Source organism: Sus scrofa, chromosome 14 (genome assembly GCF_054392235.1).
Source record: "Sus scrofa isolate SSC_HxYL_T2T_F1_AM1 chromosome 14, Sscrofa_HxYL_maternal_Yorkshire_Landrace_v2.0, whole genome shotgun sequence".
NCBI classification, from domain to species: Eukaryota; Metazoa; Chordata; class Mammalia; order Artiodactyla; family Suidae; genus Sus; species Sus scrofa.
Genome location: NC_139396.1, coordinates 136,133,545 through 136,161,195, shown reverse-complemented (window position 1 = coordinate 136,161,195; position 27,651 = coordinate 136,133,545). Strand labels below are relative to the sequence as shown.

The following is a 27,651-nucleotide window of genomic DNA, read 5'->3' as shown; positions in this document are numbered from 1 at the left end:
TGAATCGGAGGTGAGGACTGGGCCTAGTCTGTCCTCTAGAGGGCACTGTTGCACCAGCCAGACTGGGCCAGACCTTAGCCCAAGTCCCAGCCTGTCAGGTGGATGCAGAGAAGATGGTGTTCACAAGGAAGCCCAGAGGCCAGGTCGGGAATGGAGGGTCCCAACCCTGTGTACAAGCCCAAGCCCATGGATGAGACTCCAGCCCAAATGAGGGCACCAGCTCTTGACAGCTCTGAAGTCAGGAGCTTATTAAAATGCAGTTTCTGGGGGAGTTCCCATCATGGATCATCGGAAACGAATCTGACTAGCACCTGTGAGGACGCAGGTTTGATCCCTGGCCTTGCTCAGTGGGTTCAGGATCCAGCTTTGCCGTTAGCTGTGGTGTAGCAGACGTGGCTAAGATCTGGCATTGCTGTGGTGTAAGCCAGCCGCTACAGCTCCAGTTTGAGCCCTAGCCTGGGAACCTCCGGATGCTGCAGGTGTGGCCCTAAAATGACAAAAAAAAAAAAAAAAAATGCAATTCCTGGGGCCCACACTCAAACTGATTAATCAGTTCTCCATTTTAAACCTCTATACTTGGGGGGTTGGGGGTGGTAAATTGCCAGGCACTTGACAAATGTTAACCCCACCAAGTGGAGGTATGTTCGTTATCCACTCCACAGATGATGCAATAGAGCCACCATAGAGGGATTATCTAATTTCCCAAAGCTCTGCCCTTGTTAGCTAGAATTTGAACCCAAGCAATATAGCCCTAGAGCCTACATTCTTAGCTGCTAAGCAGACCCTCCCAAATAACCACTGGCCTAGAGCAATGCTTCCTCATCAAGGACAATTTTGCAACTCTAGACACATGTGGTAATATCTGGAGGTGTCTGGGCATCGTAACTGAGCAGAGAGCCTACTGGCATTAAGTAGGCACAGCCCAGGAATGCCGCTAAATATCCACAACAAAGAACCACCCACCCCCCCAAAAAAAAGCTACCCAGCCCCAAATGTCTATAGTGCTGAGGGTGAGAAACCCTGGCCTAGAGCAGAAGTTCTCTCAGACCCAGCTGCACAGAAGAATGACCACAGAGCTTTCCAAAACCCGAGTGCCTGGGCAGTACCCAGACTATGAAATCAGAATCTTGGGGAAAAGAACTCAATACAGCATTTTAGGAAGCTGGCCAGTGACCTCTGGCCTAGAACCAGCCACTCTTCCTGGCCTACCCCATGCAAGGGAAACCACTGGGGTCTCGACCACAGGCCTGAAGGTTGTTTTGCTCCCAAGGGCCCACACAGCTCTGGAGGGGTCTGCCAGCTCTCTCTCCTACTTCAGTGAATCTGAGGTGGGTGGCTCTCTGCTGGTCTTCGAAAATGCTCTCAGGCCGCTGTTCCTATTAAGGAATCCTGTTCCCCAGCCCACCGCTCCCACACACAGCACGGACCTCAGGAATGGAAGAGACATGACTGAGTTTAATCAGTCTGTGATGAAATGAACCTCATTTAGAGGCTGGGTGGGGATGGGGGGGCCCTGCGGCAGCTGGGGCCATGCTACTCCAGGCATAGCTGAAGCAGAGAATTCTGAGAGAAACCACTGGAAGGGGCTGGTGGCACTTAGAGTCAGCTTCCCCTGACTGGGAGAAATTGGTTCCCAAGCTCACACAGCTCCAGCCCCAGCCCATAGGGGGACAGGCCTCCCTTCCCCGCAGTGACCCCATGTGGCCACAGGGCGGCCCCATCCCTTCTTGGCCCTCTTCTTCCCCTCCTCCTCCTCCGGAGGAAGCAGGTCCCTGAGCACAAATGGCCCAGCCCTTGCCCAAGCTGGGCCAGACAGCTGGGCAGGAACTTAGACCTCAGTGACGCTCCTGGCTCAGTCCCAGGAGCTCCCACTCTGCCATCTGTCCTCCAGGCTGTACCGCAGGAAAGCGGAGGAGCAGGACACTGGGCTGGCTGCCCAGGGCTGCAGGTAGTGTCCTCAGTAGGGTGGCCTTGCCGCATCCATCACACTGTCTTAACATCCAGAGTCTGGGCCCGTGCCAGGTTCTGGCGCTGGGCTTTGACCATGTGCAGGCGTCTCCCGTGCAGCGTGAACTGGGACCAGGTGAACAGCTGCAGCAGAGCACAGGTGATGGGCACCAGCACCAGCAGGTAGAAGCAGCCCTGGCGGAGCGCGGGGGCCTGTGCCGGGGGTGGGGCCGGGGGCTCTGGCCAGGGCTGGGCACTCCCCACAGGGGTGAGTGGAGGCTGCTGGAAGAGATCGTGACCTAGGACAAGAGAGCCCGTAGAAAGAACAGGTCAGCCCCAATGTCCTCCGAAGTCCACAGTGCCACATCTCAAACGTCGCACATGCATGTCCAAACCACAACTCCTTTTTTTTTTTTCGGTCCTTTTAGGGCCACACCTGTGGCAATATGGAGGTTCCCATGCTAGGGGTCTAATCAGAGCTGTAGCTGCTGGCCTACGCCAGACCCACAGCAACGAGGGATCCGAGCCGTGTTTCCGACCTGCCTCACAGCTCACAGCAATGCCGGATCCTTAACCCACTGAGCAAGGCCAGGGATCGAAACCGCAACCTCATGGTTCCTAGTCAGATTCATTAACCATTGAGCCATGACGGGAACTCCTTCTTTTCTTTTCTTTTTTTTTCTTTTTTTTTTTTTTTTTTGCAAACCACAACTCTTGATTCCTCCCCCGAACTTGTTCTTGTTCTCCCCATTCCTCCCTTTTTTGGGGAATGGCGCCACCATCCCCTCCATGTCTTCCTAGATTCCTCAGTTAATTTCACCACTCCCCAAGAGCCAATCCATCACCTCTCACAACTCCCAAACACAGCCCAAACCCAACACTGCTTTTCAGCCCCCTGTACCACTTGCTCCAAGCCTCTGTTGCCTCTGCCACAGCCTCTGTACAGTCCATTCTCCGCACAGCAGCCCGAGCAGACTTTACAACATGTAAATCAGAATGTGCCACTGCCCCTACTTAAAACCCTCCCAATGGCCTCTCTGCAGTGAGAATAAAATCCAAAGCCTGCCCAGACCAGCAGAGCCCTCTTCACTCTTCCAGCCTCATCTCAGAATGGCTCCTGATAACTGGGGCCCCTGTGCCTGCTGTTCCCTCTGTCTGGGATTTGCCAAGATCTTTCTAGACCATTCAGTTCATATCCTGGGTGTCCCCTCCTCCTTGAAGAGAACTTCCTGGGCTGCACTAAGTAGCTTCCAGTCGCATGTCTAGTTTTACCAATGCACTTGTCACTACCTGCTATTTTCTCATGTGGCTGTTTATCACTGACTCCACCCCCCTTCCCCTGATAGAAGCTTCAGGATGGCAAAGACCTTGTCTGTATTATTTTGTTATCTACCTCCCTAGAAGGCACCTATCAGCCCCTGACAGCAAAGTGTATTTGTTGAAGGAATGCATGAATCCTTGAAAGACTGTGGGGGGAGGCAAAGGAAGGGGGGCAGCCAGGGGTGGCCCAGGCCCAGCCTCTGTTGACCACTGTCATCCTCTCGCCCTCACTGGACCCAGATCCCAGGCTCATCAGCTGGAGCACCAGGTAAGCCGTGCCCCTGGAGCCTCGAGAGCCCCATGCCAGCCCCCCGGCCCTCACCTGTGTAGAAGCACAGCAGCCAGGTACCCAGCAGTGGGGCGAAGGTCTGGCCTGGCTTGGTCACCAGAGCCACCATGCCAAAGAGAAGCGCTGAGGCCGCCTGCTTACGGTGGTTTAACACCAGGTCCTCATCCACCAGGTCAGTGACCACCAAAGTCAACAGCTTACAGGTGCCCTCAGTGAAGACACGGTTGCTGCCAGCAGAGAGAGAGAGAGAGAGTGGGCAAGAATAAAGGGGTGGGACAGAGGTGGCGGGGCGAGGGAGGGCAGGGCATACCTGGCAATGAAGAGGCACAGCAGACCAGGATGGTCGGGGCCAGCCAGCAGCATGAGCAGGCTCAGACCCAGCTTAAGCAGGAAGAGCCCGCGCACCACAGCGTAGACACCCCAGCGCCGACACAGGGGCAGGAAGTAGAGGTTGTTGAGATGGGGAGCGACATAGGAGATGCCTGGGAAAAGGGGTGCAGCCTTGTCAGCCTCCACAATGGCCCACATTCTTTTTTGGCTGCACCTGTAGCATGTGGAAGTTCCCAGGCCAGGGATCAAACCCGTGCCACAGCAGTGACCTGAGCCACAGCGGCGACAACACTAGATCCTTAACCTACTAGGCCATCAGGGAACTCCCACAATTGCCCACATTTTAACCATCAGCATCAGAGTTTGCACAAATTGTGCACTAACAAGATCCGAGGCTCTGTGCTAAGAGCTTCACATCCTTTTATTAAGTTCTTGCAAACTTTTTAAAGTAAGTACTGTCCTTATTCCTACACTTTACAGATGAGAAATGGAGGCCCGAAGAGATTAAATAAAACACACCTGAGCCCACACAGTGAATAAGTACAGTCAAGACGCATACTCAGCCCTGCCAGGACTAGAGTCCTTGCTGTGAACCAGCCACTGTGCAGCTTCACTTCTAGGTGGCACCAGCCCCAAGAGGCCCAGCGTCAGGGCAACCCTGCCCCCTCGAACCCACAGAGGCTCCATCCTTTCTTCTGGAAAACAGGGCTGGAGGCTGGAAGTGCAACCCCAGCATAGATTCTTGCCACCTGGAGAGGTGGCTGTGTCTGCAGTGGGGCTAGGGGTTCTGGGGTGCAAGCCTCTGTCCTTCCAGCCTGCCCAAGGCACCCACTCACCCAATAGGAAGGAGCCCGTGGAGAGGGAAATATGGTCTGACAGTAGATGCTCCAGGAAGAGGGGGAAGAAGTTGCTGTTGAAGTGGCAGTGAAAGACCTGCAACCAAACCAATGGGGGCAGTGAGGAGGCTGGAGAGGCAGGAGCCGGGGACAGGGTGAAGCCCAGCGGGGGGGTGGGGGGGCCGGCAGCAGGAGCAAGAGCCTCCTTTAAGCTATGTCTCTCAATGTGGAACATGCCAGAACAAAACCTAAAACCAGCTCCTACACTTGTCTAATTTTGCTGTAAGTTGGAATGATAAAATTGTCATTAGAACAATTAAACGCTTTGTCTAGAATTCCCTGGTGGCATAGCAGGTTAAGGATCTGGTGTTGTCACTGATGTGCCAAGCTGATCCTTGGTCAAGAACTTCTGCATGCCACGGGTGTGGCCAAAATAAATAAACAAACCCAGGGTAGTTGAAAGGGCCTTGTTAGGTGTAACAAGATATTTCTTACACCTTTAAAAAAAAAAAAAGAGGGAGTTCCGTTGTGGCTCAGCGCTAATGAACCCAACTAGTATCCACGGGGTCACAGGTTCGATCACTGGCCTTGCTCAATGGGTTAAGAATCTGGCATTGCCATGAGCTGTGGTGTAGGTCACAGATGTGGCTTGGATCCCACATTGCTGTGGTGTAGGCCGGCAGCTGTAGCTTCAATTCCATCCCTAGCCTGGGAACTTCCATATGCCGTGGGTGCGGCCCTAAAAAGATACATAAGTAAGTAAGTCAATAAATAAATAAATAAGGGGGGGAGCCTTTTTCCTTTATAAAAATTTATCACTGCTAAAACAAGCTTAATGGCCTTAAAAACAATCTATTTCTAAAGTTGGCTGGCTTACATACTGCATGTGTTTTAGGTATGGCATGTGGTGTTTTTAAAAGATTGCCACAGAGTCCCCACAGGGGCCCCTCTTTTTCACATCCTCACTTTGTAGGTAAGGACACGGCTGCCCCGAGACTGAAGCCAGCCTACGATCACAAAGGAGTTAGGAGCTTGGATGGTGCTAGAATCAGGTCTTTAACTACCCAACTTGTGTTCCTGCCACCGAAGCACCCAGCAGTCCTCACTCGAAGCCAGAACTGATTTCCCAGCTTCTGAGGAGCCTGTTCCCTTGAATGAGTCATTCCCGAGCCATCCTGGGAGGGGGCACCGCTCCCATACCTGCACCAGGTCCATGCCTACGAACCACAGGAAGTTCCGGTGGCGTGCCAGCTGCCGGAGGTACTGGCTCAAGGTGATGCTGCCTGCCTCCTTGCCGCCCACAAGCAGTTCTTCTTCACCGAGGCTACAGGGCAGAGGGGAGTCAAGCAGGGCCTAGGGCTGGGCCAGAGCCATCCTCCCTCCCGGGGCAGCCCTCCGTCCACCAGGGAATCCAGCGTGGCAGTCACACAGGCGGAGTGTGAGCCAGGGCTGGCCACTCACCCACCGTCCACAGCCAGGGATGGGCACCCCGGCTCCCTGCCGGCCGCCTCGACCCGCCGCCTCAGCAGCCGCGTGGCTCCTACAAAGCCCAGCCCAGAGCAGGCGGCCAGTGCCACACAGAAGGCGCGGAAGGAAGAGAAGTCCTCCTTGTTCCAGAAGGCGTAGGAGGCAAAGACAGACAGGGAGCCAGCCGCACTGAAGAGGGAGCAGTAGAAGTTGAGGTGGGTGCGGTCGTGGGCGGAGAGGGCCAGGTCGGCCAGCAAGGCGTGATGGTGCAGGTCCACGAGCGTCAGGAAGCCATCGTACAGGCACAGGCACAGCAGGAACTGCAGGCCAGCCGGGGCCCAGGGCACCCAGAACGCCAGGAACGACAGTGCCAGCAGCGGCCCATGCCAGCCCAGCGCCCGCACCCGCGCCAGCACCACAGCCCTCGAGGAGAGCCCAGCACCTGACCTGCCAGGGAGAGGGGGGCTGTTGGGAAATGCCCTGGCAGCCTCGGCAGGCCCGGATCCCCCTGCAGGGCCCAGAGGAGGGACGGACTCACGCCAGGGCAGCCTCACTGAGCCCTGAGTCCTCAAGTTCTGATTTAGGAAGCACAACTCACCGGTGGGTACACTCTTCCCTCAGTGCTCACCAACCTGCCAGGGCTGATGGCCAAAGGGGAACGGGTACCTATTTCTCAGGCTTGGGGGCAGTGATGGGCCCAAGCAGCAATGGGGTAAAGAAATCTGCCAGAAGCAGCAGAGCCATGTGCTGTATAGAGCCCGGTCCTGAGGGCTCGATAAGCGAAGCGGGGGTAAATTTCTCCCCAGGGCAGGCAAGGCAGCAGCTGGTCAAGGCCACTTCTCCAACTGCACAGCGCCTGCCTGACCTCGGGGAAGGAGAAGTCAGGACAACAGCTGAAAACGGTCTCCCAAACACAGGCAGGGGACCTCCAGCCCTGGGGAGGGGTGGGTGGGACAGGACCGGTTCTGAGCCATTCCCCGGGAAACAAACCAGGGCTGGGAGCTGAGGAACTGACGGTCACTCAGCCAGCCGAAGAGGGGGTCGTTGAGGCTGTTCCAGAGGAGAAACACCGTCTGTGGGCAGAGGGGAGATGGGCAGGTGGGCACCGGGCAGCCTCCTCTCCAGGGCTTTCCCCTCCCCGGCCTGCTCACCTCCCCCCAGAGATGACCCCAGCTTTCTTGCCTGCAGACCTTTGCTCTGCTAAAACCCACTCTACCAGCCACTTCCCCACCAAATTCCCACCCATCCAGGTCAGTGTATCCAGCTGATAAATACATACGAATATATTATAAATGGGCATACACAGACCAGTGCCTGGCTCACAGCTCAGTGGCCAGGAGAGCTGATATCATCCCCATTGAGTCATCAAGGCCTCCGGCTCCAGTTTTTCTTGCTGAATCTCAGGGGTGGGGGGTAAGGTGGAAACCCAGCCTGCGCCATGCTCCTGGCTGGGAGAGATCCAGCCCTGCCATCTGCCTGGCACCCTGGCCCCAGCGCCAGCCTACCTCTCCCACCCAGAAGGCAGCTTTGTTGATCTTGTATACTGAGACAAAGGTGTCCACATAGTAAAGCAGGAACACGTTGTGCAGGACGGAGACGAAGAGGGCCAGGGAGCCATAGACCACGGCTGTGGGCAGGCCCAGCAGCCAGGCCCAGGGCCCACCCAGCTCCATGGCGGCCAGCCTAGCCTCAGCCCCAGGAGCACTGAGGGGCGCTCACTGCCACAAGCAGTCTGGCCATCTTTGTCCCTGAGGAAGAAGGAGCCAGTTAGCTGCAGGGGTCAGAGCTGCCCTGTTCCTAACCCCAGATTTCTGAGGCACTGGAAAACTCATTCCCACAGGGAAGGGTTATACGTCAAACAAAGCTGGGGAATCGCCAACGACGTTGAGCTAAAACAATGCTGGACTAGATACCACTACTGGAGAGCAACCCAAGGAAACTGATAAAGGCGTGGGAAGAGAAGGCAGAAGTCCAAGTGCCGAGCCCAGCCATGTGCCAGGGCGCTGTGCTCGGTATCTTCGTTCATCCATAGTCTCCAACTTTACTGGACCAGACATGACAACCCTGGGCTTGGGCACACACTGTACCCACAGTAGAACCTCAGGCAAGCTACTTAATCCAAGCCCCAGTTTCCTCTTCTATAAAAGGGAAAAGTGGACAATCATGGCTACTTGGAGAAATGTAAGGATTAAATGAGGTAACACAGAAAAAATACCAGGAAATGGAGTTGATGGTATCATTATCATCTTCATAAAATCCCTACAAAGTTTACGGTACTATTATAATATTATAGGAGAGCAACCCCAAGCTCAGAGATGTTAAGTAATTTGCCCAATGTCACACAGCAAAAAAAGGAGCAAATGTCAACTTTGGCCTGTCTGGCTCCAAAGCTTTTTCTGCCACTTGACCTCCCAAATTGGGTTCCTAGGGGCTGCTGGGCAGAAGGGAGAAACCTGCTACGTTGTCACATTCCATAGGGGTATAAAAGCGATCAGATATGATAAGAGTCCACAACCACTTGTGCACTTTGATTCTGGAAATTCCATTTCAAGGAACTAACCCCTAAGGGAACATGTCCAGAGTTGTGTGTGGCAGCAACATTTATCAACAGCCAAAAGTTGGACCCAGCCCAGGAATACAACAAAGGGACTGGTTCAGTAAGCCTGATGCTCGCCGCAAAGGCCAAGTACGTGGGCAACCTCAAGACCTGGGAGAGAAACTCAAGAACATGTTACATGAGAAGAGAGAACAAAGGACAGCATGCGTGCCAGTTCCCAACCAGGCCGACTCATGCACAGAGACCAGCCGCTAGACTGACCATGGGTGGGAAAAGAAATAAAAATCGGATTTTTACCGAAGCAGCGCTTCTCAAACTCTAGCATGCTTTCAAGTCATGTGGGGACATTGTTAAAACATAGATTTTTGCCTCCCTGCTAGATGCAGGGAGGAATCTGAGACTCTGCATTTCTAACAGGCTCCCAGGTGGCACCGACGCTGCTGGTCCATGACCACACTTTAAGCAGCCAGGCATTAAGTCTATCTGTCTCTTTTTTTAGATTCAAAGCTGTTGTTCTCTTTTCAGAAAAATAATCCCATATGTGCTGGTCTGTCCCCCAGAAGGAAGCTACGGGGGCTTCCTTCTCTCAAACTCCCTGTTGTGAGCTGAATCTTGTCCCAAACCGACAAGTTCAAGCCCTAACCCCCAGGGCCTGGGAGTGTGACCTTATTTGGAAATAGGATCTTCACAGATGTAACCAAGTTAAGATGAGGTCCTACTGGATCAGGGTGGGCCCTAAACCAATGACTGTTATCCTTAGGAAGAGGGGGAAATTTGGACACAGAGACACACACACAGAGGATGAAGGCAGAAATCTGAGTAATACAGCTACAAGCAAAGAACCCTGAGGATTGCAGGCAACCAGCAGCAGCTAGGAAGGGGCAAGGAAAGATGCTTTCCTAGAACCTCCCTCCAGAGGGCGCACGACCTGCTGATACCTTGAGGTTGGACTTCAACCCTCCAGGGACTGTGAGGTAGGTTTAAGGCACAGGCAATTAGTAAGACTTAAACCCCTCCTCAGGGGCTGTTCCTCTGAGTCCTGGTGACCCAAGCCTGCCCCCAGGCTTCATTTACATGGCCACATGCTTGCATGCACATATGCAGAACAGAAACTTCTGTTCCCTATTAGGGTCAGGCCCTGGAGAACCGACTTCAGTCCCAGTCCAACAATGGGGGCCCCCAGGTCCTGTTCTTGACCCAGGACCCACCATGACTCCCCCTTCCTGCCCAGCCTTCAAGGGTCTCTGCAGTCCTGCCTCTCCTGGCCAGTCCAGCCCAGCCTCTCTTGGATCTTCAAGCCACCATCTCCTCCGGCCAGGCCTTGGCTCTGATGGTGCCTCCTACCAGAAGCACCCTCCCTGTCTCTGCATCTCCGTCTCACCCACCCTTCAGGAGCCAGCACATGTCCAGGAGACCTCCTACTCCTCCGCCCTCACTGACACCTCCTGTCCGCACTCCGGTCTGAGAGTAGGGTTCTCCAGGGCAGGGCCTGGGTCTTCACCCTCTATCTCCCTCAGGGGGAATGGGCTGCATTCAGCCACGCCTGCTCTGGGAGTGACTGATGGGGAAACACAGAGGCTCTTTGAGAAGAATAAAGAGGGACACTCACTGGGGTCTCTCTTGGGTTCCCTGAAAGCCAACTGTCATTACACTCAAGAGATCTGCATGCAGCCCCAGTCCCCCATGCCAACCTTGTGCCAGTCTGTGCCTAGTGGTGGAGGAATGAGAGAAGGAGGAGCAGCCATAACTACTTGAAAGCAGCCACCAAGTCTATAAGAATCTCTTCCAGGCCATAGTGCTCCCACCTTGTCTCAAAGCAGGGGGATGGCCAGGTGGCCTCTCCCTGGATCTATCCAGCCCCCGAAGCAACATTTGGTGGGAAATGCTTTTTTTTTCATGGTTTTATTGAGGTATAATTGACATACCCTGCACATATTCAAAGTGTACATAGTCTGATCAGTTTGGGCCCATGTATGCACCTGTGAAGCCATCACTACAACGGAGAGTAGGAACATATCCATCACCCCAAAAGTTTCCTCAGCACCTTCCCAGTAACACACTGGAAAGAAGGTTTCCAAAGTCCTGACTGAACCAACTCCTACCTGTGTGACCTGGAGCCATTTGTGTCATGTCTCTATGCATGTTACCTGATCTGCAAGATGGGGCCGACCTTCCAAAGGCTACCGTCTGCAGTCCAAGAAAAAAAACACTCCAACACACTCAGCACAGCAAGTGCAATGAGCACTCAAAATTCAGAGATCGTTACCATCCAGCCTCCCAGAACTTCCATATCCTCCACACAAGGATGAGGTAGGGGATTAATCTAAAAGCACTTTGTGGCCGTAAAGTACAAGGTACACCTCTGCTGCTACCCCGAACCCAGGTCACTTTTTCTGATTTCCTCAGGGCCTTTCAGAACTCCCTCCCTCACCTCTAAAGCTTTTCTCCAAAGGGAGTGAAGGCTCCCAGGCCCCTACCAAGATGTCCAGTGACCTGCCCTGGTTAGTAGAGAAGGTGAACCCTGCAGACAAGTTTCCCAGCCTTCAGCAACTAGCTCCCCAGCACCCATGATGGGGAACCAGTAGAAAACCTCAAAGCGTGGTAAGACGGAAAGGGTATGACTTTTGCCATCAGGAGGGCCTGGGGTTAAATCCCAGCTGCACTGCCTACTAAGTGTAACCTCAAGCAAGGTCTGAGCCTGTCTGAGCCTTGGTTTCCTCACCTGTAAAATGGGAGTAGTGCCTATTTTTTCTTTTCTTTTTTTTAGGGCCGCACTCGCACCATATGGAGGTTCCCAGGCTAGGGGTTGAATTAGAGCTACAGCTGCCGGCCAGAGCCACAGCAACACCAGATCCAAGGCGCATCTGCAACCTACACCATAGCTCATGGCAATGCCGGATCCTTAACCCACTGAATGAGGCCAGAGAGCGAACCCACAACCTCATGGTTCCTAGTCGGATTGATTTCCGCTGTGCTGCGATGGGAACTCCTCTTTTTTTTTTTTAAGTTGCACCCAGGGCATGTGGAAGTTCCTGGGCCAGGGATCGAACCTGTGCCACAGTCATGACTGTGCCACAGATGTGGCAATGCTGAATCCATAATCTGCTGCACCACGAAGGAACTTCCAATAGTGCCTACCTTTACAGGAATGCAGGGAGGATTAAATTAATGTTTGAGGAAGCCCATGGCACCCTGTCCGTCACATGGAAGATGCTCGGAAACAGATTTTCCTTGGGCTCACTTCTAACAAATCAGGGGAGGAGCAGGGGAATACCCTCGTAATCAGGCCTCTTCCTATGGTTAAGGAGGTTGAGGAAAAAGACAGCCACAAGGGGGAAGGCTCCCAGGCCCCTACCAAGATGTCCAGTGACCAGCCGCGGCTAGTGGAGGTGGCTCTTCAGAAGAAGAGGGGCTGCAAGGAGTAGAAACACATAATGCTGCTCAGGAGTGTCAGAGACAAACCTCCACCACCGACCGGATCTAAAGGCAGAGCAACCTGCCCAGGTTAACCTCTGCCCAGGGACAGGAAGCTGGGGGGGGGAGCATGCAGGCTCACTCCAGTGGCTTCTCTGCCAGATTGCAGCTCCTCCATCTTGAACTGCTTCCTCTATTAGCCCCACCCGCCACCCCCCACAGAGAACAACATCCCTGCCTCTCCAAGGGAGGAACGGCTTGGGGCTCACACCAGCCTAGTTGCATAACCTGCCTGAGATATGCAGTAACCTGCAACCAACTCCACCCCCACCCTGACACCCATCGGGAGAGCCCGTTGGAGGCCCCACGGCCCATTCCCCACACTCTCCGCTGGTATGGTCCCCATTGCGTGGCTTTGAGCCAGTTACTCCATCTCCCTGGGCTGCAGTCTTATCATGTATAATGTGGGGATGACAATGCCCACCTCTTCGACTGCTGTGGGGCTGAAATGCAAAAGGCACATAAAGCACCACACATAGTGCGTAGCACTTAGAAGACCTTCAATAAAGAGTAGTTATTATTTTTCTTTTTTCCTTTTCTAGGGCCGCTCCCACAGTATATGGAGGTTCCCATGCTAGGGGTCTAATTGGAGCTGTAGCCCTGGCCTACGCCAGAGCCAGAGCAACGCAGGATCTGAACCGCGTCTGCAACCTACACCACAGCTCATGACCTAGGCCACTGAGCAAGGCCAGGGATCGAACCTGCAACTTCATGGTTCCTAGTCAGATTCGTTAACCACTGTGCCACAATGGGAACTCCAAGAGTAGTTATTATTTTTCTTTTTCATGTCTCCGAAATTATCTTTGAAAGGTTTTGGCATCTCCTTCTGCCAAATCTATGGCTAAGGTTGTCTTTCAGCACCCAACACTGAGGTTTCTTACTGCCTTCTATATCCACCATCCCTCAAATTCTTTTTTCTTTCTTTTCCAGCCGCCCCATGGCATACGGAGTTCCCAGGCCAAAGATCAGATGCAAGCTGCAGTTGTGACCTAAGCAACAATGGATCATTAATCCACTGTGTGGCGCCAGAGATCGAACCTCTGTCCCAGTGCTTCCAAGACACTGCCAATCCTGTTGCACCACAGAGGAAACGCCTCAACTTCTTTGTTAAATGCCACCTCCAACCTTTGTTCATGCTGTTCCTTCCAACTAAAATACTCCAGTTGTAACTACATACCATTTCTCAAGCGTATAGAATATGCCGCTTTTTTATACCTATCATTATGAGTCTTTACAACTCTTGTTACTATTTCCACCCTCATCCTGTAAATGAAGAAAACGGAGGCTCTGGAGATTAAATTAACTGGCCCAAATCACAGAGCTATTAGGTGCTAGAGCCAAGATTCAAAACAGGTGCTTTTGACTTAAACAAAAAAACACTTCAGCATTTCTCAGATCACTCTGCCCAACCCCCACCACAATCTTACCAAATTCTGCCGATTCAAGGCCCAGTTCAGTGGCCCAAGCCTTCCTGAGGACACCAAGCCAGGTGTTCTCTCCCATTTCGGGTTCCTTGGCTCTGTATCAGGATCCAAATGCCTCTCTACTCATCCTCCAGCTCCCAAGCTCCTGAAGAGCAGGGCCAGATTATACGGGCCCCTGTTTTCTACTCCCAGCCTCCACCAGGCTCCTTCACCACATGCTAGGTGCTCAATTAACACCTGCTGGATCAATTTGCCCCTAAAAGGCCAGTATGGACATCCCCAGCCGTAGAAGGAGAGTCACCTCCAGATCCCACTGTGCCTCTTAGCTCTGCATTCTGCTTGGCTGTGGGAGTCAGAAAGAGGCAACCTGAGGAGCCCTGAGGTGAAACATGAACAGCAAGGCAACAGGTGCACAAAGAGGAACAATGATGATAACAAAAAGTACCATTTATTAGGCTTTCACCATGTGCTAAGGAAAACTGATACAATATGTGGAGAGAGCTCAGAGCAGGGAGACACTAGATCAGGAAGAGCTTTGGTAACCACACACAAGATCCTATCCTGAGGATGACAGGATCAGGGAGCCCTGGGGGTGGCCGGGTAGACAGAATCAGATCTGTTCAGAAGGAGCCCCCTGGCATCATGTAAAAACATTCCCCTCTTCACTCTATCAGGCTTCTTTCTGGGAGACAAAGGCCTAGAAAAGGATGGAAACAGTAGCAGCTTCCTAATTCCTGAACCAGTCTATAGTTGGGGTGGGGGTGAGAGATGCTGATGGATTTGGTGGAGGAAACCAAGATTGCCAGACGGGGCCCCTGGAGTGAGAGGCATCAAAAGGAGGACCTTGATTCCCTTCAGAAGGACCAGAGGCTGTATGAGAAACAATTAGGGTGGAGGGGGAAGAGCTACTAAGAAGCATGATTTGAAGTTGGGTGGCTTGGGTCAATCTGAACCTTACCACCAACTAGCTGAGTGTAGTCCTACATCTGCAAAGTGGGAGAAAATTCCATTCCCTGCCTGTTCCTAGGAGTATCAAATGAATTTGAAATATCCTACACAAATATTGTGTCCTTTTTTCAACAAGCAGGGGACCTTTGAATTGGCTGCTGTTTGCTGTTTCACATCCCCTTTGTCTCCCTGCCCATTCTTCCCACAGCAGGGTCAGTCCTGGCAGGGCTGTTGGGGAGGCCCACTCTGGACGGGTCCCCAATCTTCCACCTTCCATGCAGTGACTAATGGGCCCATCTTCCTTCTCAGGCTGGAAATGAACTTTCACCCTGTTGGGGGAGGGATCTTCTCCCTTTCCCTCCCCCCTTGCAGGTTACAGGGTAAGCAACTTCACCCCAGGACCACCTACCCCTCACAGAGATAGGTAGCCACAGAGGAGTCTGGGATGAACCCAGGAGCTCTTTATTCAGCAGCTAGTGCTGAACCTTTCGGTGGTGGTTGGCCAGCCCGCCTGCATATTAAAATCACCTGAGGAGCTGCTCAATAACACCAAGGCCCAAGCCCCACCCAGGCAATTAAATCGGGATTTCTAGGGATGTGGCCCAGCATCTGTGTTCTTTCAAAGCTCCCCAATTGGTTCTACCATGCTACTAGGGTTAAAAGCCATTATGGGAGTTCCCGTTGTGGCACAGTGGTTAATGAATCCGACTAGGAACCATGAGGTTGCGGGTTCGATCCCTGGCCTTGCTTAGTGGGTTAAGGTTCCAGCGTTGCTGTGAGCTGTGGTGTAGGTCACAGACGCGGCTCGGATCCCACGTTGCTGTGGCTGTGGTGTAGGCCGGTGGCTACGGCTCCGATTCGACCCCTAGCCTGGGAATCTCCATATGCTGCGGAAGCGGACCTAGAAAAGGCAAAAAAGACAAAATAAAATAAAATAAAATAAATAAATAAAAGCCATTATGTTAATGAAATGAACCACAGCCTGACGGGTTAATGAAATGGGTCCCTGATGCCTGATGCATCTTGCGACCTCAGACCCCAGGGAGCCTCTCTGCAAGGATTCCATCCTCATCCCTCAAACCCAAGCTTCTCCCACTCTGACCCAAACACTCTCCCAACCCAAACCTGATCACTCCAGGGACGCCCAGGGATCACTCCAGACAGCCCCCAGGACACCCAGAGCAGAGAGCATTCCGGTTCCCCTCGGGTTTGTCCTTTGTGTCTAACTGGCCCCCCGGTCCGGCCCGCTCCTGCCCCCGAACCCGGCCGCCAGCCAGCCCCTCACCGCAATTGTGGCAAGCGAAGCCTAATTCCGCGGCTGCCGCGAGCCAGGTGCCATCCAGTGCGCCTGCGCGCACGCCTCCGGGAGCTTCTCCAGCCTCTCCCTCCGCCCCTGCCCAGCGATTGGCTCTGAGCTGCTCCCGAAACCCTCTCTTCGGCAGGTGCCCGCGCCGAGGCTGTCGCCGCCATGCTTGTTATGGGCGCCTTGCCCTCTGGGACCGAAAAGGATGTGGGAGCTAAGGAGAAAGGAGCAGGTTGCCAGAATTCCTGACCAGCTCACCCTCTCTCTCTCCCCTCCACGAAGGCTTAATGTCATTTCAGTTCCAATCAACAAGGTTTTTTTTCTGAGAGCTCCCCGCACCTCTTCCCCCGTCTTTCCTTACTAGTAATTCAGAGACTGAAAAGAGCCCAGCACCTTCCTTCAAGCCTTATGGTCTGACCGGATGCACGGCTGAGACAGATAAGGAGATGGCAGTGGCAAGACCTGGGACTCCCTGATGCTGGATTGTGAGCCTCTCAAGCGTGACAGGCCCAGCTTGAGCTGTGGGCAGCAGGGCTCAAGCCACAGCCTCCTGAGAGAGCAACCAAGCAGCCTAACCTCCGCGTGTTATTAATGGTAATACTGAAACATAAGGCTACTGAGCTTTTTTTTTTTTTTTTTTTTTTGTCTTTTTGCCTTTCCTAGGGCCGCTCCCGCAGCATATGGAGGTTCCCAGGCTAGGGGTCCGACCAGAGCTATAGCCACCTGCCTACACCGCAGCCACAGCAACACTGGATCCGAGCCTCATCTGCGACCTATGCCACAGCTCACGGCAACGCTGGATCTTTAACCCACTGAGCAAGGCCAGGGATCAAACAACCTCATGGTTCCTAGTTGGATTCGTTAACCACTGCGCCATGACAGGAACTCCAAGGCTACTGAGATCTTATGTGCCCTGCACCCTGCGTTCATGAAAGCACCCTGCATTCATTATCTTGGTGAGTCTCCACTTCATCATTCCTGGGAGGTAGGTGCTATTATCCCCATTTTACAGATGAGGAAATTGAGATTGGGAAAGATTCAACAACTTTCACACAGCAATCAAGACCCCCCCCCAAAAAAAAGAGGCCCAGACAAGTTAGCACCCAGATTTCCTGACTCTCAGAACAGGAGTCTTTCCTCTTCCTACCCCTGCCCAGGCTCCCAAAGTCAAAACTTGTTTTTTGGCTCAGTCTAGTCTGGTGGGGATGCTCCATGTCTTCTCCCAAAGGGCCTGTAAGCCTCCTCAGATTTCGAGGCAAACAGCACACACTCCAGACCTGTCTGCTGTTTCCGTACCCTGGGATATGGGGCGGTGAGCATGGCCTTTGGCTGCTGAGGAACCTGGCACTCAGTTCCCTAGCTCCACCAATTCTTTGTAAGGGGACCCTCTTTTGTGAGCCTCTGTTTTACTTCTTAGAGGGGTTTTGTGGGCATTAAATGAGAAATAGGTGTGTAAGAGTTTTGTCAACAGGAATATTCTCTTTCTCCTTCCTGATAGCCTGGCAAAGGGCCCACCCACAGCAAATAGTCCAATACAAGAGCCCAGGTGACCAGGCACTAAAGTCTGTTTAACCAGTTCCTAGGGAGCCCCAAGGGCCCCATGAACCTTGCCCCCAGCGTCCATCTCCCACCAGTCTGTCTCATTTTCCTCCTCCCCAATCCTGTCTCTTCAGACCCTTTTCTTAACCCCTGTGTCCCCCCTTGGCCACACACACATCACCTCTCTTCTAGACTTCAAGCAGTTCCTGAAACCCCTCGTGCTCCAGAAAGCCTTCAGGACTAAAAGGAAGATCACCGTCTCTCCCCCTTCTCTACCCCTTACCCTCATCTATGCTTTCCTGGCTATGAGAAGAGGGCAGAAGACCCAGTATTCAACATAGGTTCAACCCATGTTCAACCATTTATAACTACTAAGCACACTAAAACCTCCATAAATTGACTTAAGGCATCCCCCTTCGTCCTGGCTAGCATGTGCCTTTATGTCAGAGCCAGCCTTAGTCTTCACTTTGCTTTCCCTGGGTATTCAATGGGGGAAGAGGAGCGGAGAGAGAGCTGCCAAGGGGCCAGAACTAAGTGTGACCTGATAGGAAAGACTTTGTCCTCTGTGTCATACTTAGTGCGCCAAGGTTACACTCTGAGCTCCCTCAGCCCTCTGATTTTATGAACAATGTCACCAACTACCCTTTTGTGTCAGCACCAGGTCTTGGGATCATCTCTTGATTTCCCTTCCCAGATGTCAAGCACAGAGCTAACTGGGAGGGGGACGGGAGGCGCAACTGAAGATCATATCGCCTGCCTTCTTGAGTCTGATCAGAGCCCCAGGATTGTGGCAAAGAGAGAGAAACACTCTCTCTCCCTGAAATTCCCTCCTCCCTTGGTTTCCAACCTCTCTGAGGTAGATTCCGCCATGTTCTTCTCCTAACAACTTTTCTTCAGTCCCCTTTATTGGGCACTTTTCCCCCAGGGCTTTCTTAGGTGCAGAGAGGGTCCCCTAAACTTCCTTCTTCATTACTCTGTTCATGTATTCATTTAAGCTTGTCAGGCCATAAACTATATGGGGTAAAAGGGATTTCAAAAACAAGATCGTTGTTGATGGGAAGGTAAATTGATGCAGCCACTATGGAAAGCAGTATGGAGGTTTCCCAAAAAAATAAAAGTAGGAGCTCCTGTTGTGGTGCAACGGAATCGGCAGCATCTTGGGAGCACTGGGATCCAAGTTCGATCCCTGGCCCAGCACAGTGGGTTAAGGATCCCGTGTTGCCGCAGCTACGCTTGGTTCAAGGCTGTAGCTTGGATCTGATCCCTGGCCTGGGAGCTCCATATGCCGAGAGGTGGCCAAAAAAAAAAAAAAAAAAATTTTTTTTTTTTTTTTTAAAGTAGAAGGACCGTATGACCCAGCACTTCCACTCCTGGGTATTTATCTGAAAAAAATGAAAACATTTAATTTGAAAAAATACACACACCCCAGTATTCATAGTAGCATCATTTACAATTGCCAAGATATGGAAGCAGCCTAAATGTCCAACAGATGAATGGATAAAGAAAATATGAGGGAGTTCCCGTTGTGGCGCAGTGGAAACAAATCCTACTAGCATCCATGAGGTTGCGAGTTTGATCCCTGGCCTCGCTCAGTGGGTTAAGGATCTGGCATTGCTGTGGCTGTGGTGTAGGCCAGCAGCTGCAGCTCCGATTAGACCCCTAGCCTGGGAACCTCCATATGCCATGGGTGCAGCCCTAAAAAGCAAACAAAAACAAAAAAACAAAAAACCACAAAAATATGAGAACACACACACACACACACACACACACACACACACACACAATGGAATACTACTCAGCCATAAAACAAATTTTGCCATTTGCAACAAAATGGATGGACTTGGGGAGGTATTATGCTAAACAAAATAAGTCAGACAAAGATGAATACTGCATAATCTCCTTCATATGTGGAATCTAAAAAATAAAAGAAAATATTGCATATAACAAAAAAGACAGAGACTCACAGAAAACAAACTGGTAGTTACCAGTAGTGAGAGGGAAGAGGACAGAGGCACAATAGGGCATGGGATGAAGCGATACAAACTATGTGTCAAGTAAATAAGCTACAAGGATAGCGCAGCACAGGGAATATAGTGTTTATAACTATAAATGGAAACGTTTATAGCTATAAATGGAAAATAACCCTTAAAAATTGTGAGTTGCTATGTTGTACACCTGAAACTTATATAATATTGTACGTCAAGTATACCTCAATTAAAAAAAAAAAAAGATGGAGTTGCCATTGTGGCTCAGTGGGTTACGAACCCAACTAGTATCCCTGAGGATGCAGGTTCAATCCTGGCCTTGATCAGTTGGTTGGGGATCCATTGTTGCCATGAGCTGTGGTGTAGTTCGCAGATTCAGCTCAGATCTGACCTTGTTGTGGCTGATATAGGCCTGCAGCTGCAGCTCTGATTCGACCCGTAGCCTGGGAACTTCCATATGCTGAGGGTGCAGCCCTAGCAACAAAAAAATATGAGGCTGCTGTCCAAAGGCATTGGTGGAACCCAACAAATTGGCAGCTGTGCTGATTCAGTGTAATGTGGGCCAGGGTAGCAGCTGTTCTGGTAACTTCACCCACTACCTTTCCTTCATGACTGACTACCCCACCTCCCATCTCCAGCCTGCATATAAAACTGCTGCTGATAGCTCCCCAAACATGCCACCTGAACTCAGCACTCCCTCAACTTCCAGTCACCCACTAGTGTTTCTCATCACTGGATTGCCTTGACCACCCATACAAGTAACCAAGCTAAAAACATGTGTGTCCACTCTTATCCTACCCTCTGCATCCAGGCAGGTATATGGAACAAGTCCAGGTGAATCTGCTCCCAGGGCTGTCTTCCATCCCCTGCTCTTGTCTTTGTTGTCAATTTTCCTCAACTAGGGTGTGAACCTCCTCCAAGACTGGCTTCTGGCTTTCCTCTCCCTAATCCACCCTCTACTTTGCCCACAAGAGAATCTCTGCTTAGGGGGGGTCACCGACCAAAAACTACTCAGGAGTGTCCTTCGTGGCTCAGTGGTTAACGAACCTGACTAGGATCCATGAGGATTCGGGTTGGATCCCTGGCCTCGCTCAGTGGGTTAAGGATCCAGCGTTGCTGTGAGCTGTGGTGTAAGTCACAGACATGGCTCAGATCCTGCATTGCTGTGGCTGTGGTATATGCTGGCAGCTGTAGCTCCTATTCCACCCCTAACCTACGAACTTCCATATGCCAAGGGTACGGCCCTAAAAAGCCAAACAAAAAACCCCACAAAACCTACTCAGGTATTTTGTAATTTTTCATAATAAAATTCTTCAGGAGAAGCACTCAGGGTGTGTTGTTGTTATAAGCAACAGAAGACTTCATTCCATAGTATAATAACCAAATATTTAATTTTCTAAAGACTACTGTGATGGTGCTTTGTAATAATTTTTTTTTTGTTTTGGAGCCACACCCATGGCATATGGAAGTTCCCAGGCTAGTGGTGGAATCAGAGCTGCAGCTGCCAACCTGTGCCATAGACACAGCAATGCCAGATCTGAGCCATGTCTATGCCCTACGCCACAGCTCATGGCAACACCAGATCCTTAACCCACTGAGCGGGGCTAGGGATCCAACCCACCTTCTCATGGGTATTAGTTGGGTTCGTTACTGCTGAGCCATAATGGGAACTCCCTGCAATAAATTTTTTAAATGCTTGTTTCATTATGTCTTCTGTAATTAAATTTACTTTTATTTATTTATATTTTTGACTTTTTAGGGCCACATCCATGGCATATGAAAGTTCCCAGGCTAGGGGATGAAGTGGAGCTACAGCTGCTGGCCTACGCCACAGCCACAGCAACACCAGATTCTTAACCCACTGAGCGAGGCCAGGGATCAAACCCGAGTCCTCATGGAAGTTCACAGGCTAGTGGTTGAATCAGAGCTGAAGCTGCCAGCCTACAGCTTACACCACAACCACAGCAACCAGAGATCCAAGCTATGTCTGCAAGCTACACCACAGCTCATGGTAACACCAGATCCTTAACCCATGGAACAAGGCCAGGGATCAAACCTGTGAACCAGCATTCCCAAGATGCCGCTGATCCCATTTCTCCACAGCAGGAACTCCTGGCTCATGTAACTTTTAAAGTCTGAGATTCAAAGGACATCAGCAGGACCCAATTTCTCTCTCTGACTCTTGGCTCCACTTCTGCTGTGACTCCATGGTCAGACAGGCCTTCACCTTTGGACCCAGAACTGCAGTCTTTCAGATTTCTGTCCAGAGGAGAGAACACTTCCTTCCAACCAATAAGAGAACAGATTCCTTGGCTTGGCTCCCATTGGCCCAAATTGAGTCACATGGCTATCCTAAACGAATCACTATGGCCAGAGAGATGGCAGTGATGATTGGTTTAGCTCTCTCCTGCAGGTAAACTTTAAGATAGGATTAAGGGAACTTCTCCAGAACTACCTTCCTGAAAGTGGATATGGTGTGGGACCCAAAAAATCTGGGGGCTGTTACTGGAATCAGGGTGAATGAATGCTGGGAAACTCACAGCTTCATCCTTATTTTTCTCATGTTTCCTGAAAACACCCTCCCCAGACTAGCAGAGGTCTTCAGCAGTCATGTCAGAACCAGTATTAAAACACAGGCTTCTCACTGTCCCAGGCTCCAACTTGAGCTTGGTCTCACATTCTCCTCATCTCTCACACAGGTGTGACAGGATCCCCATTGAAGAGACACTGGCCAATCTCATAGGGTCCATCACTGAGCTTCAGGCTGGGGTGAGTTCAGTCATTAATAGGTCGTTCTGGACATTCCGCAAGAATGGGGTGGGGTATTCCTTTCCTACTTATGCTGTAATAAATGACCACAAATTATGTGGCTTAAAACAATATAAAGATATTATCTTACAGCTCTGGAGGTTGGGATTCTGTCTCATTAACTAGAATCAGGGTGTTGACAGAATTGCATTCTTTTCTGGAGGGTCTGGGGAAGAATCTCTCTTTTTTTGTGTGTCTTTTTACTATTTCTTGGGCTGCTCCTGAGGCATATGGAGGTTCCCAGGCTAGGGGTCTAATTGGAGCTGTAGCCACTGGCCTACGCCAGAGCCACAGCAACGTGGGATCTGAGCCGCGTCTGCAACCTACACCACAGCTCATGGCAACACCGGATCCTTAACCCACTGAGCAAGGGCAGGGACCGAACCCGCAACCTCATGGTTCCTAGTCGGATTTGTTAACCACTGCGCCACGACGGGAACTCCAAGAATCTCTTTCTTTGCCTTTCCTAACTTTGAGGTTGTCTGCATTCCTTGGCTTATGACCCCTTTTCATCTTCAAAACCAGCAACGGCTGGTTCACTCTTTATTATATCACATACTCCTGACTCTTCAGCCTCCCTCTTCCACATTTGACTCCTGTGATTGCATTGGGCCCACCCAGATAATCCAGGATAATCTCCCTATTTTAAAGACTGCTAATTAACAACCTTAATACCATCTGCAACCTTAATTCCCCCTTGCTAGGTAACAAGTTCCCAGGGATTAGGCTGTGTTCATCTTGGGGGATGGGAGCCCTCCCCTGACAAAACTACTGTGTCCAGGGACCAGTTCTTAGAGTGGACAGAAGGAGATGCTCCCTTCTTGGAGCTGTGGGGTAGGGAGTGTTAGACAGATACACTAGCCCAGTCCTAGCCACTGAGTTCACTAGGCCACTGGCCTGAGTTAAACTTAAGAGACTGGCTCAGTCAGGAATAAAAAAGTGTGACATCACCAGGCTGAGTGTGGGAGACCCCTTCCCAGAGAATAGCTGGGCTTTGAGGAATGCTGAGGGTTGAAAAGAACCTGCGGAGTAAGTCAAGAGAAGAGGGGGAAGGAAAAGTATGCTGGCCTGGCAGCCCAGCAGCTGGCAGAAGGAATCCATTTTAATCAACCAGTATTTTAACTACCACCCATCCCACTGGGGAAGAGAGATGGAGGGTCATGACCAGCCATCAGAGGGAATTGGAGCTCAGACAGTACTCACCCCATCGGAATGAAGCAACCTTTCTGGCTCCACCCAGGTAGCTTCTGGGCTTTGGCATCAGTTGGACTGGGTTCAAATCCCACTGTGCCACTTACAGACTGTGTGAACCTGGAAAAGTGGTCTAACTTCTCTGAGCCTCTGGTTCCTTATCTATTAGATGAAAATGGTATCACCATGTTTTTCACGTGGCGAATAAGAATTGGAAGTGGAGGTGAATAATAATAATAATTATTATTATTATAAGTTCTGGAGTTCCCGCTGTGGTGCAGTGGATTAAGACTCCAACTATTGGAGTTCCCGTTGTGATTCAGTGGGTTAAGGACCCGACATTGTCTCTGTGAGGACACGGGCTCAATCCCCAGCCTCACACAGTGGGTTGGGGATCTGGTGTTGCCACAAGCTTTGGTGTAGGTTGCAGACGCACCTCGGATCCGGTGTCGCGGTGGCTGTGGTATAGACCACAGCCGTAGTAGCTCCTGTTTGACCTCTACCCCCAGGAACTTCCATATGCCACGGGTGTGGCAAGAAAGAAAGAAAGGAAGGAAGAGAGAGATTGGTGATAAGGCTAATGTTGAGAGCATCAGTCTTGAAAGAGACATGGGGTTGAATTCTGCCCTTACTGTAACTAGCTGTGTGAGTTTGAACAAGATACTTAACCTATGTAAACCCTAATCATAGTATTTACTGTGGGAGTTCTCTTGTGGTGCAACGGTTAAGGATCCATCATTGTCACTGCAGCAGCCTAGGTCACTGCTGTGGCGTGGGTTCAGTCCTTGGCCTGGGAACTTCCACATGTTTCAGGCATGGCCAAAAAAAGAGAGAGAATATATTTATATATGTGAGGCAAACAGCTTCTTGATAGGTAAAGTGGGGAAAATATTAGTACCTCATCCCTAGGGGTGATGTAAACTCGAAGTTAGATACTCATAAGGGATTTGCTTCAGTGCTTGGTGTGTAGGAGCTTCACTCAAGTGTTAAGATAACCCAACCCACCTGGAGGGATTGGGAGGCTGGGGTGTGGAGAATGAGGAGCTAACCTGATTGCAAAGGGCACTGGGATGACCTCAGTATTGTTGTGGGCATCCCTGAGCAAAGACCTCAGTGTCCAGTCAAAGGCAGCGTGACTGGCAGGCTTGCCTAGTGTAGACATACTAGGTTCCTGGTATGAACCATACTAGCTGGTTCCTGGCCAGCTCAAGGTGTTTTCCTTTGCTTGGAAACCGGCAGCAAGGCGTGGAGGAGAGCAGCTCAACCAAAAGGTGGTGGAGAGAGCCCCACTCTTGGACTGCTCTGGTTCCTCCAAATGCTAGCGACCAGCTCCCCCGGGCTAAAGGAGACAAGTGAGTGGGGAGCTACCTGGGAAGAGCACAATAGGATTGGGGGCTTGAAAAGGCCTTGGGTCCTTCTTGCCTGCTGGGAACCTGGGGTTTGGGCCCAGCTCTGGGCCAAGAGGTGAGGTGGGAGCTGAACTCCTCTAGGAAGAGTTCCCCAAAGCCATGGGCAGGCTGTCAGGGGCTCCTGCTGTGACCCAGAATCCCAGGGACCGTGGCAGAAATAAGAACAAAGTGCATCCACACACCCGCCACTCCAGGTTTGGATCAGGACGAGGCGCCAGTAGCAATGCTCGCCGCTTGAACTTCTAACCATGTACGCATACTACTGCCTGGCGCCCGGGGAGGACGCCTGGCCCCTGCTGCAACCCCTCACCTACACCTACCTGCCCACCCCTCTGCTGCTGCCCCCGATCCAGGCCCACAACTTCTGCAGCCTACCCCTGAAACTGAGTGCGGGCGAGTGGGCGGCTCCACGGGAATACCACTGCTTCCACGCCCCGGGTGCGCCACTGGACGTCGCGCCGCCCTTGTGGGGCTTCCCGCAGGCCTACAGCGCGGCCCTGCACCCACCGTTCCCCGCGCCCAGCTACCCGGGGCTGTCACTGCAGGCGCCCGCGGCGGCGAGACCGGCGGCGACCGAGAGCTGGGCGCCATGGCCGGAAGGCGGCAGCCTGCAGGCTGAGCTGCGCTGGGGCCGCGTGGAGCGCGCGCTGGGGCCGCGCCTGGAGCTGCCGGCCTTCGTGCTGCGGGAGCTGCGGCGCGTGTACGGCACGTACCCGCGCACAGACGTGCGCGTCACCTACCGCGGCGGCGAGTTCCTGTTGCAGGGCGCGCCGCGTGTGCTCGAGCCCGAGTACCGCGCAGAGAGGCGCGTGCTGCGCCCGCCCGCCAGCAGCGGGAGCGGTGACAACAGCCCCACCCGGGAAGCGGCGGAGCGCGGCCGCCGGAGGAAGAGGAAAGGCCTGAGTTGAGGGCGACTCGAGGCCCTGCGGCCGGGCCGGGGTGAGCACGCGCACCGCTCTCCTCCTGCCGCTGCAGCTGTATGCTGGGGCGGGGTGCGACTGTCGCCTTTTTTTTTTTTAAAACACCGCCCGCCTCCTTGATTTCTCTCGGGTTATCACTGGGGTGGTGGGGAAAGGGCGAGAAGGGATCGAAGACATCTCTGGGTGGGTGTCCTATGCCTCCTTCCTTCTGCTTGGGCTTGGGAAACCTGAGCGTGCGGTGGAAGAAGGGCCTGGACTCTGTTTCCTCTCTCCGTCCTTCCCCTTCCCGTCTTCTTCTTCCCATCTTCTTCCCCTTTGAAACCCGACCTGCAGTAAGCCCTCACTTTCCCTTTATCCTCTCCTCCCTCCAGCAAAAGCTCCCCGAACTCCCCAAGCTGAGGGCCCGCCTATCCCTGCTTGTAATGAAAAGTAAATAAATAAATGAGTGAAGTCCAGTGTAGGCTTCAAGATCATTTTTATGTTTGGGGTGGGGTGTTTCTTCATCTGTCATGTGTGCCTTACTTCCTTTTGGGGATTCGAGAAGTTGGAGGCATGGGAGTTAGAGTAGACCTCTGGAAAAAGTGTGCTTCCTCACTGGCTGGGCCTCACTGGCTTCACCAGCTCCCTCCCAGTGCAGGAGACTCTCCTAGGTCCTGAGGCCCATTACCCCCAGAGAGATCATCAAGCTATTCTGTTCAAGTGTGGACAGCAGGCATGACTGAGGAAGGGATGCCTAAGACATAGATTTCGGGCGCTGGCTCTGACTTTTTTTTTTTTTTTTTGTCTTTTTTGTCTTTTGTTGTTGTTGTTGCTATTTCTTGGGTCGCTCCCACAGCATATGGAGGTTCCCAGGCTAGAGGTCTAATCGGAGCTGTAGCCACTGGCCTACATCAGAGTCACAGCAACGCGGGATCTGAGCCGCGTCTGCAACCTACACCACAGCTCATGGCAACACCGGATCCTTAACCCACTGAGCAAGGGCAGGGACCGAACCCGCAACCTCATGGTTCCTAGTCGGATTCGTTAACCACTGCACCACGACGGGAACTCCCTGGCTCTGACATTTTTCTAGTCATGTAACTAGGCTCCCTGAGCCTCAGTTTCTTCACCTGTAAAAGAAACTGTTCCCTTGTGGCTCAATGGGTTAAGGATCTGGTATTGTCACTGCTCCATATGTAGTTTCAATCCCTGGCCCAGGAACTTCCCTATGCTTTGGGCACAGCCTAAATGAATAAAAAAACCCAGCCTACCTGAACATTTCCCTAGGGTTGAGATTTATGATGAATGTCACTCTTGTCTCCTTATTCTTACCAACAGTTGTTAATAGGCTGAATTTGCATTATTCTAGGAGTTGGCTGGAGGGTTAGGCCATACCAGTTTTAACTATGGGTCTAGCCAGACCACCAGATCTGATGCCCAGGCTGCATGAATTTGACTCCTCATAGAATTGCTTTTATTGAATTTCCATTTGTAGTTGGCCAACAGCTGCCTCGGTGTACAGGTATGTTATTGAAGCTGTAGATCACTTGATTGAACACTGCTGTATGTATAAGCTTCATGGAGAAGTTCTGTTAAACCTCAGTACTTTTTTCTTTTTGGTCTTTTTGCCTTATCTAGGGCTGCACCCCCGGCATATGGAGGTTCCCAGGCTAGGGGTCTAATCGGAGCTGTAGCCACTGGCCTATGCCAGAGCCACAGCAACGCGGGATCTGAGCCTCATCTGCAACCTACACCACAGCTCACTGCAACGCCGGATCCTTAACCCACTGAGCGAGGCCAGGGACTGAACCCACAACCTAATGGTTCCTAGTCGGATTCGTTAACCACTGCGCCACTATGGGAACTCCAGTACTTTTTATTTTTTTGGTCTTTTTGTCTTTTTAGGGCTGCACCCTTGGCATATA

General features: G+C 51.9%; 3 protein-coding genes across 17 annotated transcripts in view; 2 read left to right on the top strand and 1 right to left on the bottom strand.

Annotated features, from left to right (window-relative positions):
* PCGF6 (polycomb group ring finger 6) overlaps window positions 1-27,651 on the top strand; it is a 1,082,924-nt gene that overhangs the window by 807,025 nt on the left and 248,248 nt on the right. The window lies entirely within an intron of this gene.
* On the bottom strand, window positions 1,436-25,690 carry MFSD13A (major facilitator superfamily domain containing 13A). 12 transcript variants are annotated; one of them, XM_013983694.3, is made up of 9 exons: window positions 25,568-25,690; window positions 7,695-7,937; window positions 7,180-7,262; window positions 6,184-6,636; window positions 5,923-6,046; window positions 4,723-4,819; window positions 3,867-4,038; window positions 3,590-3,783; window positions 1,436-2,246 (listed from the first exon to the last, which is right to left on the bottom strand). In XM_013983694.3, exons 2-9 carry the CDS (start codon window positions 7,860-7,862, stop codon window positions 1,984-1,986), a joined length of 1,554 nt encoding a protein of 517 aa, XP_013839148.1. In that variant the 5' UTR covers window positions 7,863-7,937; window positions 25,568-25,690; the 3' UTR covers window positions 1,436-1,983. The 12 variants fall into 12 exon arrangements, 10 of the variants coding, with proteins under 10 accessions (XP_013839148.1, XP_001928880.1, XP_020928408.1 ...); XM_001928845.8 differs by lacking the exon at window positions 25,568-25,690 and adding an exon at window positions 15,878-15,938; XM_021072749.2 differs by lacking the exon at window positions 25,568-25,690 and adding an exon at window positions 15,878-15,938 and having other exon boundaries at window positions 6,184-6,378.
* Window positions 16,043-26,201, top strand: C14H10orf95 (chromosome 14 C10orf95 homolog). Of its 4 annotated transcripts, none has more exons than XR_014826853.1 (3): window positions 16,043-16,851; window positions 22,119-22,188; window positions 24,658-24,770. XR_014826853.1 is itself a non-coding variant. In XM_084995347.1 (3 exons), the coding sequence occupies exon 3, from the start codon at window positions 25,076-25,078 to the stop codon at window positions 25,733-25,735; it is 660 nt and encodes a 219-aa protein (XP_084851473.1). In that variant the 5' UTR covers window positions 16,043-16,489; window positions 22,119-22,188; window positions 25,022-25,075; the 3' UTR covers window positions 25,736-26,201. The 4 variants fall into 4 exon arrangements, 3 of the variants coding, with proteins under 3 accessions (XP_084851473.1, XP_084851472.1, XP_084851471.1); XM_084995347.1 differs by lacking the exon at window positions 24,658-24,770 and adding an exon at window positions 25,022-26,201 and having other exon boundaries at window positions 16,043-16,489; XM_084995346.1 differs by lacking the exon at window positions 24,658-24,770 and adding an exon at window positions 25,022-26,201.

Coding starts and splice junctions, on each gene's coding strand:
- MFSD13A (XM_013983693.3), bottom strand. CDS start 16,062: ATGGCGGCGACAGCCTCGGCGCGGGCACCTGCCGAAGAGAGGGTTTCG. Junction 7,938..15,877: donor CTTCGCTTGCCACAATTGCG/GTGAGGGGCTGG, acceptor CTTCTTCCTCAG/GGACAAAGATGGCCAGACTG. Junction 3,784..3,866: donor CTGTGCCTCTTCATTGCCAG/GTATGCCCTGCC, acceptor CTCTGCTGGCAG/CAACCGTGTCTTCACTGAGG.
- C14H10orf95 (XM_084995347.1), top strand. CDS start 25,076: ATGTACGCATACTACTGCCTGGCGCCCGGGGAGGACGCCTGGCCCCTG.